The 15,479-nt window shown below is 49.0% G+C and overlaps 7 protein-coding genes across 7 annotated transcripts; 3 read left to right on the plus strand and 4 right to left on the minus strand.

Moving 5' to 3' along the window:
• Positions 1-116: 116 nt before the first annotated feature.
• On the minus strand, positions 117-2,158 carry M430DRAFT_62955 (hypothetical protein). The gene is made up of 2 exons (XM_024869023.1): positions 1,621-2,158; positions 117-1,378 (listed from the first exon to the last, which is right to left on the minus strand). The coding sequence occupies exons 1-2, from the start codon at positions 1,953-1,955 to the stop codon at positions 205-207; spliced, it is 1,509 nt and encodes a 502-aa protein (XP_024725271.1). The 5' UTR covers positions 1,956-2,158; the 3' UTR covers positions 117-204.
• Positions 2,159-2,345: 187 nt separating this feature from the next.
• On the plus strand, positions 2,346-4,016 carry M430DRAFT_55208 (hypothetical protein; the record flags this gene model as incomplete). Its single annotated transcript, XM_024868527.1, has 5 exons — positions 2,346-2,598; positions 2,694-2,768; positions 2,822-2,890; positions 2,946-3,304; positions 3,363-4,016. Exons 1-5 carry the CDS (start codon positions 2,562-2,564, stop codon positions 4,014-4,016), a joined length of 1,194 nt encoding a protein of 397 aa, XP_024725272.1. The 5' UTR covers positions 2,346-2,561.
• A 648-nt stretch (positions 4,017-4,664) lies between these two features.
• M430DRAFT_15008 (hypothetical protein) lies at positions 4,665-5,737 on the plus strand (the record flags this gene model as incomplete). The annotated part of the gene is made up of 2 exons (XM_024863169.1): positions 4,665-5,030; positions 5,087-5,737. 2 exons carry the CDS (start codon positions 4,665-4,667, stop codon positions 5,735-5,737), a joined length of 1,017 nt encoding a protein of 338 aa, XP_024725273.1.
• Positions 5,738-6,071: 334 nt separating this feature from the next.
• On the minus strand, positions 6,072-7,915 carry M430DRAFT_93642 (hypothetical protein; the record flags this gene model as incomplete). Its single annotated transcript, XM_024869782.1, has 2 exons — positions 6,072-6,912; positions 6,963-7,915. 2 exons carry the CDS (start codon positions 7,913-7,915, stop codon positions 6,072-6,074), a joined length of 1,794 nt encoding a protein of 597 aa, XP_024725274.1.
• An 839-nt stretch (positions 7,916-8,754) lies between these two features.
• On the minus strand, positions 8,755-10,099 carry M430DRAFT_46819 (hypothetical protein; the record flags this gene model as incomplete). The annotated part of the gene is made up of 3 exons (XM_024867878.1): positions 8,755-9,272; positions 9,321-9,924; positions 9,980-10,099. The coding sequence occupies 3 exons, from the start codon at positions 10,097-10,099 to the stop codon at positions 8,755-8,757; spliced, it is 1,242 nt and encodes a 413-aa protein (XP_024725275.1).
• Positions 10,100-10,818: 719 nt separating this feature from the next.
• On the plus strand, positions 10,819-13,604 carry M430DRAFT_131590 (hypothetical protein). Its single transcript, XM_024862198.1, has 4 exons — positions 10,819-11,467; positions 11,520-12,624; positions 12,678-13,259; positions 13,315-13,604. Exons 1-4 carry the CDS (start codon positions 11,157-11,159, stop codon positions 13,438-13,440), a joined length of 2,124 nt encoding a protein of 707 aa, XP_024725276.1. The 5' UTR covers positions 10,819-11,156; the 3' UTR covers positions 13,441-13,604.
• Positions 13,605-14,052: 448 nt separating this feature from the next.
• On the minus strand, positions 14,053-15,156 carry M430DRAFT_24161 (hypothetical protein; the record flags this gene model as incomplete). Its single annotated transcript, XM_024865021.1, has 4 exons — positions 14,053-14,199; positions 14,249-14,859; positions 14,914-15,079; positions 15,130-15,156. The coding sequence occupies 4 exons, from the start codon at positions 15,154-15,156 to the stop codon at positions 14,053-14,055; spliced, it is 951 nt and encodes a 316-aa protein (XP_024725277.1).
• Between the last annotated feature and the right edge of the window lie 323 nt (positions 15,157-15,479).

Here is a 15,479-nt window from a genome sequence, read left to right on the forward strand (position 1 = left end):
CATCCAAAAGCTTTGGAACTGACTCTGCCCAAGAGTTGAGCCTCACTAGATGTACAATAAGACCAAGGCGTTCAGGGCAATTGAACGTGAGAATATCAGAGAACATCAAAATTCTTGTCTTCGTAAACCATAACTGTCATTTGTACACCAAACCTATGCTTATATATCATGCACGGCGTATATACAGTTTCGTCGTGGAAAAATTTACGGCACCTCCTCATCGCTATCATCTCCAAAACCAAAGCTAAATCCTCGACTTTCTTCCGCTTCATCTTTGCCGATTGTGGCGGCCCATTTTCTCTTTCTACCTTCGGCTCTTCTCTCCAATTCAGCAAGAGCTTGCTCAAGCAAATCGGGATGCTCCTTTTGCATGCCTTTCACAAAATCCCCGTATGGATCCGTAACTTCTTTCTTGAATCCCGAGACTTGATCAGGCTTGTCTTTGAGGAAAGAGAGAACCCCTGGCAGGTGGCTCCTAGGAACAAAATTCTGAGTAATAGCAATCGAAGTATCAAGATTGACAACCAAATGCCACCAACCGCTAGGAACGTGCAGAACTTCTCCTTCGCCACAAATACCCTCGACACAGCCTGGTGTGTTTCGAGCTTCTGCATGGAAACCAAGTAACCATTCTGCAATACTGAGAGGACTTGTGACCTCGCTTTGGTCTTCAGACACATAAACGCCTGGGGGCGGGGGAGTCGAAGCATTAGACGGGAACATAATCCAGTATTTCGAACCCCGAAGAACTGCGTTCCACGCACTCGTCGCATTCGGGTCTTTATGATATGTTGAGCCACTTCGAGCAGGACCAATGATTAACCATTTATCGTCAGGCCTCTTGTCTCCGAGAACTGCAAAAAGATCTTCCCCAAAGCATTCTGGGATCCAGTAGGATGGAGACTGTTGGTGTTTTCCAACGCTGAGACCCATCTTGTCCACAAAACCTCGGTCAAATAAGTAGAGGGGACTCTCATCGCTGCTATTGTTCATATATTGAATATAGGTGTTCAGTGACCAATCGACTGCTTCGGCCCGGAATTTGACATTCCCAAACTGTTCTAGCAGGGCATCAGTATCCCATGATTTATATACTGGCCATTCTCGAACAGGACGAGTGAGAATGAATGGCTTATCACTCCAATTCTCAGAGAATTCGGTTGGTGAGAGATCCTCAAGACGAGGGATAGCGTTTCCTCTGGGAATATTGGTAGTGTACGGGCTTAGTGGAGTATAAGTGCAAAGAAATGGTGGATAGAGCACATCTGAGAAGACATTCTCGCAGCGGATCTCAGCCATTTGGCCAGCCTCAAGTCCAAGGAAGGTTGAGCGCCACGAACCACGCCATGAAAACGATCCTGATTTCGACTGAGGCGATCTAGTAGTAGATTAGCATTCGTGCTCAATACTGTCACATTAGCTAACAACGGGGCATGATCCAATAATCCAGATTACATCACTGTTTTTGGTGCGAAGACATTCTCAAACCTAGATATAAGCACTGATCCTGAAACGACAGCTTTCAGATCAAGAGTTTAGCTACACAGCTCCCGCCAAGTCCACTTGTATATGCATGCAAGTAGGTCCACATTTAAGGCGAGATATAGGAAAGCCACTTACTCGATGAATAATGTCTTCCAAAGATCCTCAGAACGGCAAAATGCATAGAGAAATTTGCAGCAAGACCCGAGTAATCGCAATTGGGGTGAGTCAAGATATTCCAGGAAAATTGCCAGAACCTCGTCAGGGAGTATTTGAAATGGTCCAATTGCATGGCGTGCGTTGCTGGTAGCAGTGTATTGGTTGCCAGAAGGTTTGACACCCAGGGGGTGAAGCGGAATAGAAAGAAGGGATGACTCCGATTGCTCCAGAACCAAGGAATCAGCACCGCCACTGGGCTGGACAACAACATCTGCTGTCCATCCAGAGTCGACGGGGATGATAGATGACTTCATTTCTGCCAGATGGCTACAGTCACTGGCAAATGTGCAGGATGTTGTGAGGCTGAGGCAGAGAAGTTTGCCCCCTTGAATATAGAGACTTCACAGCTGAGTCTTCTCGTAGCTGTGACTAATTCATTCCACTTGCTGTCCCCAGTCCAATCAGAGACCAAGACCGAACGGGATATCCAACAAGAATAGCCGGAAGAGAAAAAGTAAGCAAAGATAGGAAAATAAAATATGGAGATATGAAGTGGTGAACTAGAAGCTCCTGTGAAGGTATTTCTCGCTTAGCAGGATGGGTCGTCGCTAGCGTCGCTTTGCTTTTCAAAAATTCTCAAAAGACATATTCAGTCGGGTTCCTCCACACCTCTTTCACCACTACATCAACCTGAACAACTAAGACCACGAAGTACAACACCACTAGATCCAATACAACTCTCGTTCTCGGGAGTTTGGCATCTAGTTTTAGTCTCACAACAAAGTTTCACGTCGCAGTCTCTCTCAGGAGATCTCTGCGCCTCCCCACCCCCGCCTTCTCCCCCATCAAAAAGCTTTGCGATCTCTAGATCCCAGGCACGGCTTGCGATCTAGATATTCTCATCAAACCCAACCGCAATCATGGCTACCGACAAAGGACTCGAGGAGATCCCAGAGGGTAAGCTCTCGATATCCCATGCATCGGCGGACACACCGCCACCCGCTGGAGGCGACCGCATATGAATAGAGGCTGATAGAAATTTTGTCTGGCAGGTCAAATCGAATCTAACTATGACGAGACCGTCGATTCCTTCGACACCATGAACCTGAAGCCAGAGCTTCTTCGAGGTATGTCTCGATATGCATACTCTGCCACGATATATGATTAACACGCTGCACAGGTGTCTACGCTTATGGTTTCGAGCGCCCGTCTGCCATTCAGCAGCGCGCTATCATGCCAGTTATCAAGGGTAGGTTTTCCTGCGGAGAACAAATACGGTGGCAATAGCTAACGGGTTTGTCAAGGTCACGATGTTATTGCCCAGGCCCAATCTGGAACGGGAAAGACCGCCACTTTCTCCATCTCCGTCCTTCAAAAGCTTGACCCCAACATCAAGCAATGCCAAGCCTTGATCCTGGCCCCCACCCGTGAATTGGCTCAGCAAATCCAAAAGGTTGTCGTCGCTATCGGCGATTTCATGAACGTTGAGTGCCACGCATGCATTGGTGGTACCAGCGTCCGCGATGACATGAAGGCCCTCCAGGAAGGTCCCCAGGTCGTTGTTGGTACTCCTGGCCGTGTCCACGACATGATCCAGCGACGATTCTTGAAGACCGATAACATGAAGATGTTCGTCCTCGATGAGGCTGATGAAATGCTTTCTGTAAGTTGTCGAATGTTCAATTTGTCTCTCTGTTTGCAAGTTGCTAACATATATCCAGCGTGGTTTCACTGAGCAAATCTATGACATCTTCCAACTCCTTCCTCAATCCACCCAGGTTGTCCTCCTTTCAGCCACCATGCCCCAGGATGTGCTCGAGGTCACCACCAAATTCATGCGCGATCCCGTTCGTATCTTGGTCAAGAAGGCCGAGCTTACCCTGGAAGGTATCAAGCAATTCTACATCGCTGTTGAGAAGGAAGACTGGAAGCTGGATACCCTCTCCGACTTATACGAGACGGTCACCATCACACAGGCCGTTATCTTCTGCAACACCCGAAGAAAGGTTGACTGGCTTACCGACAAGCTCACCGCTCGTGACTTCACTGTTTCGGCAATGCACGGTGATATGGACCAGGCTCAGCGTGATCTGATTATGAAGGAGTTCCGATCAGGTTCTTCTCGTGTCCTGATCGCCACTGATCTTCTGGCCCGTGGTATTGATGTCCAGCAAGTTTCTCTGGTCATCAACTACGATCTTCCCGCCAACCGTGAGAACTACATTCACAGAATCGGTCGTGGAGGTCGTTTTGGACGAAAGGGTGTCGCGATCAACTTCGTGACCGCCGAGGATGTGCGCATGATGAGAGAAATCGAGCAGTTCTACAGCACTCAAATCGAGGAGATGCCAATGAACGTTGCCGATCTCATCTAAGTGCTCTTTTTTTCCTGCATATTTGGTAAATCACAGAGTTCCGACAGTAGGGGTGCTTGTTTATAGACGGACGGCACCAGTCGGGACCCCCGTAAAAGGGAAGTGATAGTGAGCGTAGCTGGTTCGCCCGGCACGTGAGGAAAGGGATAATTTGGTGGCATAAAAGTTGCTGCATCAGGGCTTACAGCTCTTCGATTTCTTAGGTGTCATTGTCTGGCATTGCCAACACTAGAAGGTTGGGTGATGCATTGCTTTTCCGTCTCTGTGTCTGTATTTAGGGATTGCTCGTTGGTCACGGCAGTTTTCCTACGATGAGTTTCACGTTCTGCTCTGTTCGCGGCATCTTCTGCGATAACTGAACGCGACCAAATGATAAAGGCTGCGATTCTCGTAGATCAGGCAAATGCAAAAAATTCCAGAAATTCTTCGTATATTTTGCACGTGATTGTCTCTTGAAGTCAAAGTACCTAAGTTACCTATTCTCACTTGCGCCTTTCCGTCTCTCTATCTTTCCATCTCTCCATCTTTCCAACACTTCTCGAATGAGGTCGGTCTGCCTATACTTACGCACGATATATATGACCGAGAAATAGTACCCTCTCCCGGGTTTGACTTACAGTACTGTCCCAATCCATCCCAACAGCGTCCATGGCCTCTTCAAGGCTTCTTACACCTGCGCCCACGGCGTCGGGTACAGTCAGTTCAGCTGCACAAGAGGGCGTTGACATGCTATGGAGGCATCAGCTTCGAAAGGAGCATGCAGCTCTTCTCGAGAAGTTGGATGCGAGCAATAAAGAGATCGAGGCTATCCATTCTGAGACCAGTAGAAAGATTCAAGAGGCTGCTGAGCGAATTTGCACACTCGAAGCAAGAATATCAAGGATTGAAAGTGATGAGAAGAAAATGAAACAAGCTACAGAAAAGTGGCACGAGGAAGTTAGTGCTTTGAAGATACAAATGGGTCTGATGCCGGAGATTGATCGTTCTGATGGCAAGTCGATCAGCCACTATAATGTATGCGATGGCTAAGATCCAACGTTCTAGCTCAAGCTATGTCTAACATACCAGAGGATTCGACCGCCGTTGCTGCTGAAATACCGAACCGGACCCCTATTCCCAATACAGCATCACAGACCACTACAGAAGCTACCAATCCCTCATCAACCACATCTGATGATAACCCAACGAGTGCAGCGCGGATGCCCGCACCTACTACTGTATTACACAAGACCGATGGCGGAGCCATAGCAAACGCCAGAACTACTCATCCCAATACTCGCAGCAGAAGCCAATCCAACGGTTCATCACCATCTCGCGTCGTCCAGGCAGAAGTTTCCCAGGCTGTCAGCATTCCTCGTCTCGCTCAGGGCACCGGTTCTATCAAAGCCTACCTCAAAAGTGCAGATACAGCTTTCTCTGCGCTCCCAAAAGACCGTCAAGTAGAGATTCAGTTCGTCAGGCAATTCATCAAAGGTCTCCGAGATTACAGGGCAAGGAAAGCCCTGATAAACGAGTTGCAGAAAGCTCATGCTTGCAGAACAAGTCAGGATGGCAAGGTGGACATTCTGTGCGAGTGGATTGATGTTGCAGAGGGGTTGAGGAAGGCGGGGTTGATCGCTCTTGAGGCTGGTGAAGAAGAAGTGCAGAACCAGGGTGCGGGAAGGAAGAGAAAGAAGATCTTGATTCCGAGGGAGTTGATTGAGAGTGGGATGATGAAGTAAAGAAGTAAAGAAGTGAAAAGTGCTGAGAGGATTGGCTGCCGACCCGGAAAACATGGTGCGAGAGGTTTCTTTCTATACATTGCTCATTTTGGCGTTTTCGCTGGGCTGCCAGGGCTATGTAAGTGCATATTAGCAAAGCGTCGTGGTGAGTTACGGCTTCAACTATGGAGAGCAGAAGTTCTACTCATGCGAAAGGTAGCAGTTAAGGCTTAGAACAGTCTATAATAGTCTATAATATCAACAATATTGCTGGTTTAGATACACGTATTTCTCACGTTGATTATTCATTAAACCTCAAATCCTACAAGCACATTACTCACTCCACATGTCCAGCTCAAACCCTGTACCTGACGCTTCTCTCCTCCCCCCTTGCTCCAATATCCACCCTCTCCAGCTTCGCCCTCGTAATCCTTGGGGTAACACTCTTCGCCACACCATCACTCCCAACCGTAATCAAGAACTCATCACTAGCCACTGAGCCCCAGTACGTCTGATCAACAGTCTGCCACGTCTCGCAGGCGGGCGTGAACGGGCCGCCCATTGGCGTCGCGCTCGTATCCTCAAATACGGCTCTATACCCCGTCACCGAATCGCCATTTGGCAGCTTCCGGCTAAGTCCAGAGGGATAGAGCCGCGCACTAGGCGCTCCAATCTTGGATGCGAGCACATCGGTGCTGTTGCTGATCCAGGATGTTATTCCCAGGCCCGGTTTCCTGGGGTTGGTCGTGAGTGTTATAGAAGAGTTCAGGTTAGGATTCGAACTCCTATATGTCCCTGAAAATGCAGCGTCGGCTTCCTCTCTGGCTGCTGTCTCGACGGCGGGTAGGAAGATCTTGGCTATGAGGTCTGCCAGCACCACAATGTTGTCTGTCGGTCCTGGATCGGCCCCGGCAGTCATGATGACGAATCCTAGGTCCCAGGAGGGGATTAGGGCGATGAGGGAGGAGTAGCCGGGAATATCCCCAGCTTTGGTATAGAGATCTACGAGGCGGTGGTTGGGGGATATTTGGAGGCGCTGGATTTCCCAGGGCGCTCCGACGCTGCTCAGCGCGGCAGAGGTAAAAACGCGTGGTTTCATCCAGCGGCGAGTGAGAGCGGGACGTAAGAGAGCCGAGGAAAGAATGGAGCGGCCGAGGGTGACGGCGTCGCGAGGGGTAGTGTACATACCTCCCGCTCTGTGAATATGTTAGCATTATCCCCCAAGTAGAAGGATTGGGGTGTTTACGCAGTCTCATCACCAAGATTAAGCGCAAATGAGCTTCCATCGGGAATGATCGCGGTAGAATTATCAGCAGGCGGCAATGTCCAGGAAGTGCCAGAAGAGAGATTAAGTGGTGTGAATAGAGAATTTTGAACCGTGGTAGGAAAATCTATTCCCGTGATGTTCTCCAGTGCATAAGACAAGATCATGTAAGCAGCATTTGAATAGATAGCTCCGGTCGAAGGAGCATAGACTGGATGTCGTTTGGTGAACCCGGCGAAGAATTGTTGTCTGTCGCAAAATGCCCCTCCTGCACACAAGGGAACGGCGGATGCATTGAGAGGTGGTAGGCCAAGTGTCGAAGGATCAATGCCTTGCTCACCAACTGGACTGTCTAACTCTCCAAATCCAGAGTAGTCTCGTGCAATACCAGACATTTGGCTTGCCAGTTCTCCAATCGTCACATCCTCCCAAGCAACGTAGTCGATTGGGTCCTGAGTAGCGTTAAGAGCTTCAGCGGCGTCTCGTAGTTCCGGTACGTATTTGGTGATAGGATCATTGAATTTCATGTCTCCGGCTTCTATGAGGAAAGTATAGACAGTCATGAGTTTGGTCAGGCTCCCTACACGATATGTTGTGTTGGAGTTCACGTTCTTCGTCCCATCTTGGTATGTAGCCACGGCCGGCGCTGTAAAATGCTTCTCGAATACTGGATCTGACTCATGTATCGAGAAAACCTCTAGAGAGAATGAGGTATTGGTTGCATCGAAGGGGCCATATGATGAGTTGCTCGAATTGATGACCTGGGTGAGGGCTCGGGTTAAGATGGCCTTTGCGCTCTGAATAGTTGGTGAACATGAGAGCTTTGTCGGTGCTGGGAAATCCGGGCCCAATAATGGACAGTTTGGATAGGCATGTGAAGTAAGAGGTAAAAATAACCCTAGAAGGGATAGAGTTGAGAAGTGTCCGATCTGCATAGAGCCTTGAATACTGAAGCTCTGACGAGATTCAGATACTTTGAATACCCTTAGGAAGATCAATGTGAAACGATAATGAAGGATGAACAAAGACAGAAATGATGAAGCTGGGTCCTTCACACATATATAGCTCCGAAGACTTCTTCAGTTCCCATATTTATGCTCATGTACGTATATGAAGCCATCTCAACGATACTTGTTGAGACAAGGGTAGAAGGGAAATGCTTGACCGATACTGGTCCGGGGTATAGCCTTACAACGTATTGTCATCGCATAGACCAGTAATCAATCCTTGATACGACTAAGCCAGTCACAGCTCTTGAAGAGCCTCAACCCGAGGGTAGAGATGGCCTCTTAACTCGCAGACTAGCTAAGCTTTGTGGGCACTGCCGCACTGGGCCCGAACCCGAACCCGAACCCCCAGAAGACTGGTTCTACGGGGTAATTTGTTGCGGAGCTGTTGATCTTACCGCTAATCTTTGCCTTGAAGGCACTGTAATAATGCACCCTTGTAAATGTTGATGTTGATGTCTAAGCCTCGATCCGAATCAGAGCCGCTTGTATTATATAATACGTAAGTGTGTCTCCTATTGGTCAGATCGTTAAAGGGGGGTGTAAGCCATCAAATGTGTACAAAGTACTTGGACGGAAATAGATTGCATACGAAAAGATCAATCATTTGAGTGCTCCACTCAGCATTGAAGTCCTCGAATTCCGTACCGAACTTGTAATCCCTTAAATCCGAATGCGGAGATCCTAGAGGCTCTGCCTCTCGCTGGATCACCGAACCAAACGCCCACCCATCTAAAAATCATACATGGCAGACCATCCTCTTGACACTAGGACGACCCATCTGCAGGCAACTCATCGATAACCCTCGTCACAATGTCAATGAGCTCATCGACATCCGGCCTTTGGGCAGGCTCAACAACCAGACACTTCCTCACTACCTCTCTGATGCTCTCGCTGATCTCACTATCTTCACTCTGCCCAGTCTGGTTTGCAGCCTTCTTTTTCCCTCCTGCACCCTCATCTGGAAATCTCCAGTCGCCCCCCAAAATGCAGATACTCAAACTTCCACCCGTTTCATCACTGCGCATTTCGAAGGGGGACTTGCCCACCAGACACGCGTATAGGGTACAGCCGAGTGACCAGATGTCAACTTTCGTATCGATTATGCTGCCTGTCTTGACGTCGAACAGCTCGGGTGCACGGTAAGGCATAGTCGAGTGTTCTGCTGCTTGGTCTTGTACCGCGATTGCTTGGGATCTTGAAGTAATCGGTGTTGGTGACGGCACAAGAGACCCGAGATCCATGAGAATTGGTTGCTCGCCGTCGTCATCAATCATTATATTGCCTGCTACGCATTAGGTTATGCACGTTAGCTGGAGTATGGCTCTCTTACCGGGTTTAATGTCTCTGTGCGCATACGCCCTGATCTCGCCAGGTGCAACACCTTCTTGGCTCCTTGTAACTTCTCCATCCATCAACGGCTCTTGTTGCTCACTGTCAGGATCCAATTCTCTTCCATTCTGCCTTCCTCTGCGTTGCTGTACCTCCTCCTCCGCTTCCTGATCCGCCCTTGCCGCCATTCCCCGGATTTTCTTCGCTTTATTGACGCTGTTAGCACCTCCAGGCCCTCCCTGAACCCTGTAATTATGCATTGCCTTCAGAGCCTTGCAAACTCCCAGGAAGAGCACCATCAACCTTCTCTCGGGGAACTTCGTGTGGTTGACCAAATTCGCATTTATCATATCCTGGAGGTTCCCACGGCGGTAGTATGGAAGTAGAATATACACAGTCTTTGCGCCCGGGTCAGATCGATCCGCAGAGACGCAATGGTCGACGCTGTGGATGATATTCGGATGTGGTGAGAAGAGCGCATAAGCTTCCACTTCCTTCATGGCTTGGGCAACGGATTCTTGACCGAAGGGGCATCGGATTTTCTTGAGGGCATAAAGAGCTTCATTGCTAGTATCCTGGACTAAGTAGACGTATGAAAACCCTCCCTAAGATACGAGTGTCAGCATCGTTCTCCTAGGGTTCAGCGGCCGTGTTGCATACCTCGCCCAGTAATCGCAGGATCTTGAAGCTGCTGTTGTTGATCTTCAGCTTCGGAGAGCCTGGAAAACAGCTTAGGCAATTGGTAAAAGTGTACACGAGATCAAGAAAGTATTGCGCCATTGCGACAGTCCGACCTGAGGTGTAATTCTCGAGTGATGCAGCTCTCGAGAGCTACGCATTTGCGAACGCGGGCGTCCTAGGATGCTTCCTGGAGAGGGAGGCTCGGGACTCCTGAAAGGTGTTTTTGGTGCAGAAATCCGGGAATCAATCGAGCAACAAGAGAACGAGCAAGCCGTCGGTTCCAAGGAGGGTGATGGAGACAGCTTGGCGCCAGAAGGCGTTGCTATTTACGAAGTATGGTATAGGTTGCTCGTTGTTGTCCTCAATTGCAATATTCCCTAGAGAAGACGGGAGTACGGGTCAACAGAGGCGGGAAGAAGCGATATTTATTTAGCGATATAGATTTTAGATCAAAACAACATGGCATGATGGCCGAGTGGTCTAAGGCGGCGGTTTTAAGTTGTCCTCATGGATATACACACCGCTCTCGCAAGAGGCGTGAGTTCAAACCTCACTCATGTCAGAAGATAATCTTTTCTTTTTTGAACAGATCTTTCTTTATTTTTTTTTTTTTTAATATCTTCATTGATAAGAACCTTGCTTGTCTGTAAGCGCATTTCTTCTGATAGAATTATGCTCTGTAGTACAGTGCAAAGCTGTTCTTTTTTGGGAGGCTACAGCTATCCTTTTGGAGGCTCGCTCGCTACAGTCAGGAACAACTTCAGTAGCGTTCGGGGAACTTGCTGGTTGCTCCCGACTCCTCACAAGGTACAGAGCACCATCATCTCGAGCCCAAATTCCTTCTACGGAGTAGGCAATTGATTGCCCTTCCTCACGAGATATATACTCACCTTCTGTCTACGTGGTTTTTTATCCGTGCTGGTTTCTGATTGGCCCCTCAGTTCTGGACAAAGGTTAAGCTCTTGGGGACCTTCTATCAGAGGTTAGCTTTCACCTTGTCTTGTGGGGTACCGACACGAACTCCTGGTTGCGGAGATACTGTCGTGCTTGAAGCTCCAGGGTTGCAATTACACTCCCCCTCCCCCATCTCTCTTCCGCTCCTCGTTCGATCCCTCTTCTTCAATTAAACTTCATAAGTCCTCGGCTTCACGTCAAGATGACAGTACGCGCAAACAAATTCACGCCCGAGGTCCTTCTTTCTGCCCCGCGCAGGTCCGCCGCAACTCCTAATCCAGCTGGGACCCTCGCATTGTTCACTGTCTCAACCTACTCCTTCCAATCGCATTCGAAGACGTCAGAGATTCGGGTTCTAGATATAAAGACTGGGCAATCGCAGCTGTTGAGCAGTGATCTTAATGCGACTGAACCGACATGGTTGTTGGAAAAGAACCTAGTGCTGTGGTTGACAGGAGGGGAGAAGGGGAAGACGAACCTGGTGCTCGCAGATGCTGAAAACCTTGCTCAGAGGTACGCATTCCTAGATTTTACTCTTATTGAATTAGAAGCTGAATGTAAACAGGCCCGAGACAATCGCAACGTTCGATGGGCAAGTCTCCAATCTGAAAGTCATTCGACTCGACTCCGACACTATAGCCCTCGCTGTCACAGGACTGGCCTCTCCATCGGGGGAATTATACAACTCAGAGAATACCAAGAAACCACAATCAACAGGGAAGGTGTATTCGAGTCTGTTCGTGAGACATTGGGATGCATACGTGTCAGAATGTACGAACAGCATCTGGTACACTACGCTCAGAAAGTCGCAAGGGATACAGGGCATGAAAGTGGAACCTTTGATAAATGCGCTGAAAGGTCACTCAGTCGCACTGGAATCCCCGGTGCCCACTTTCGGAGGGCGAGGAGATTTCGACATCAGCAAAAATGGTCTTGTCTTCGTTGCCAAAGACCCGAAGCTTAATCCCGCCAACTATACCAAGACTGACCTCTACTATATCCCATTGAAAACCTTCAGGGAGTCCCAAGCTCCTTCGCCTCAGATTGTCAAGACCGGGAATCTGAAGGGATACAGCAATAGTCCAGTGTTTTCGCCAGATGCCAAGTCCGTCGTGTTCACAAGGATGCGGAGTATTCAGTACGAGAGTGACAAGCCCAGGCTACTTATCGTACCTGATATCACAGATCTTACCAATGTCCAGGAATTCTTTGAAACAGAGGATGGTGAAGGAGGCTGGGATTTGAGACCAGAAAGTATCACATTCAGCCAAGACGGCTCGGAGCTTTATGTAACAGCGGAGGAGAACGGCCGGGGAAAGCTATTTAAGCTGCCGGCCTCACCACGCTATGCGACCAATCTACCCCAGGCCCTTGTTAACAATGGGACTGTCACCGACGCAAAAGTCCTTCCAGACGGAAAATTGTTCATTAGCAGTAACTCGCTGGTGGATAATAGTGTCTATTCTGTTCTGGACCCCAAAGAGCCATCAAGTTCTTCCATAATCTCGTCCAATTCCAAATCAGGCAAGACGTTCGGGCTTTCTCAGGATCAAGTTGATGAGTTCTGGTACACTGGTGCCGGCGATTATAAAGTTCATGCTTGGGTAGTGAAGCCATCGAATTTTGATAAATCAAAGAAGTATCCTCTGGCATATCTCATCCATGGTGGGGTACGTTGCCTATATGTTATTCTTTTCTTACTTGATTACTGATTTGCCAATAGCCACAAGGCGCATGGAATGAAGCCTGGTCCACCAGATGGAATCCAGCTGTATTTGCCGAGCAGGGTTACGTAGTCGTAACTCCCAACCCAACTGGAAGCACAGGGTACGGTATGGCTCTCCAAAATGGAATCAAAAATCAATGGGGTGGGAGACCCTATTTGGACCTTGTTAAAGGATTCGAATATATCGAATCCAATCTTCCCTTTGTAGATACCTCTCGAGCCGTCGCACTCGGAGCATCTTATGGTGGATACATGGTGAACTGGATCCAAGGGCACCCCCTAGGGCGTAAATTCAAAGCGCTCGTCACACACGATGGAGTCTTCAGCACCTTGAACCAATATGCCTCGGACGAGCTATTCTTCCCTCATCACGACTTTGGCGGAACGATATGGGAAAACCGAGAAGGATACGAGAAATGGGATCCGGCTAAATATGTGCAAAACTGGGCGACACCACATCTGATTATCCATAATGAGTTGGACTATCGGCTCCCAATCTCGGAGGGTCTGGCCCCCTTCAACGTCTTGCAGATGAAGGGGATCGATAGCCGGTTTTTGACATTCCCAGATGAGAATCACGTGAGTACTCCAAATCCTCAGTGCCTTAAGATTGTCGCAGCTGACTGGATATTAGTGGGTATTGAAACCAGAAAACTCTCTGGTATGGCATAATGAGGTGTTGGGCTGGATCAACAAGTACAGCGGGATTGCGAAGGAGCAGGAGGAGCTGCGGACTGGCGCGACGGAAATGAAGCTATGAATTAGGATTTGGTAGTGAACAAGATCTTTCTCGCGAAGTGCATTTGTACAAAATCAACCCAAGATCCGATCTTCTCTATCTATCTAGGTAGGTAAGGTAGGTAGGTAGGTTTCATCTTATCGAAACCTGATTTCACAATTGCATCTTCCGAGCATATGTCCAGGATATGAGATCAAAATCAACATCCTCCCATGGCGAACTCCCTCTCAACTCTTCATTTCATACTTCTTATATATACCTTCTCCAGCTTTCCTGCGTACCAAGACACAGAAGAGTTCTCTCGAAATCGTATAAACTTGGAGATTCTGCTGCGATTAGTCGCTCGTTTAATCATATCGTATACCTCTTGGGGATGGGCACGTAAAGTGAGTGGTTTAGAGGCTGGTTTCTAGATGGAATGAGGGGTGTGGAGGACGGTGTATGAGGGATGGCGTGGGGTGGTCTTGTGTGCTTTACTCTTTTTTTGGGGCTGTTGTACGCGGTGATTTACCTCTTTTTTGGGAGAGCTGGGAAGGGGGGGGGGGGGCACCATCAATATTTTATAAGTGCATGCAGCAAAGAAAGCGGGTGAGCTCTGCATCTCACAGCGTTCAATTTCCCTGATATTTATTTTTAAATCTTCGATTGTCCTGCTGCTGTTGAGGTAGCTATCTTCGCAGCTCTTATTTCGGATTCCGTGACGACAGGAGTCTTCTCTCCGAGCTTACCCATCTTCTCCAAATCCTCGATTGTTTTTTCATCACCCATGGTAGCATTGAACTATAGATTGTCAGCCTGGTAGCGCCTATGCTTACTGGGTTCAACTTACTTCAAACTCCGGATCCTCTCCATAGGCCACCCTCGCGGCATCGACTAGCATCCGCGCTGTCATTCCCCAGACCTTATACCTAGTCAAACCTTCCGACTCTTCCTCATCTAGTTGCTCAGCAATGGCTGCTTGACCACCCTCTCTGACCTTCGGCTTGCTGACCCTCTGGTTATTGATCGGCACGAAGAAATTATGCATTCTCCACCTCCCGTCATGCCATTGCATCCACCGCCCATGATACCAATCCGACCTCTTCCCCGGCGGATTATCCCCCTCCCGAACCTCATCTTCCGCCTTCAAGAAATTATGGAATGGCGCGGAGAACACGGCCGCTACCTCTTTGGCATCGAGACGTGGGATCATGCTCTCTTCCACACTGGCTTGGTTCCCGCTCGCATCATCGGAGTGCAGGAATGCGACGCAGGGACGCACGGCGAGCGCGGTTTTGGATAGGCTAAATGGCAGCTGGCAGAGGTGTTCTATGCGGAAGGGGTGTGGGATCTTGGAGTCGTCCTTGGGAAGGCCGATTTCTTCCCAGGCTTCGCGGCGGGCTACCTCGAACGGCGTTTCCTCGAGCGTGTCTGCCTTGCCGCCCGGAAACGCGGCCTGTCCTGCTCCATGTCAGTCTCGAGAGATGCTTTTGAGGGAAACGGGGCGCTCTTTACCGGAGAAATTGCGAAGAGTCGTTGCGCGCATGGTAATGACCACGCGGAGATCTCCTCTGCGGTCCGCGAAGAGGAGGACCAGAACAGCTGCCCTCCTGCTCAAGGGGAGACGGTCCCATACTGAGAAGGGCGGGGGCTTGTAGGCCCTTAATCGGGCGATAGCTGCCTTAACTCTCTCGTCAGGTTCGAGTTCGCTGAAGGACGGGGATGACTGACCGCAGAGGCGTGAGTTAACGGAGCCATGTTCACTCAGCCTCTTTAATGCTCTTTATAATCCGAGCTACTTCATTCTTATGGCCATTGAGATCAGACTCGGCATGAGAATCGTATCGTCGAAGGATAGGAGTTGTATAATACTGTGAACGACTTTCAGCCTTTACCAGCCCCGACTGTGGGGTAACGGAGCCGCACGGACCAAGGTATGTCTTCCCTACGGGCGCTACTCTTTGAACTAACTAGAATTGGATAATGCCGAGGTACCTCAGGTTCACGATGCCAACCTCTATCATTGTGATGCATATCTACCTTACCTTACCTTCTCTTTATTCGAGGCTTAGAATAATCTA

This window comes from Amorphotheca resinae (assembly GCF_003019875.1).
Source record: "Amorphotheca resinae ATCC 22711 unplaced genomic scaffold M430scaffold_1, whole genome shotgun sequence".
In the NCBI taxonomy this organism is placed as follows: Eukaryota; Fungi; Ascomycota; class Leotiomycetes; order Helotiales; family Amorphothecaceae; genus Amorphotheca; species Amorphotheca resinae.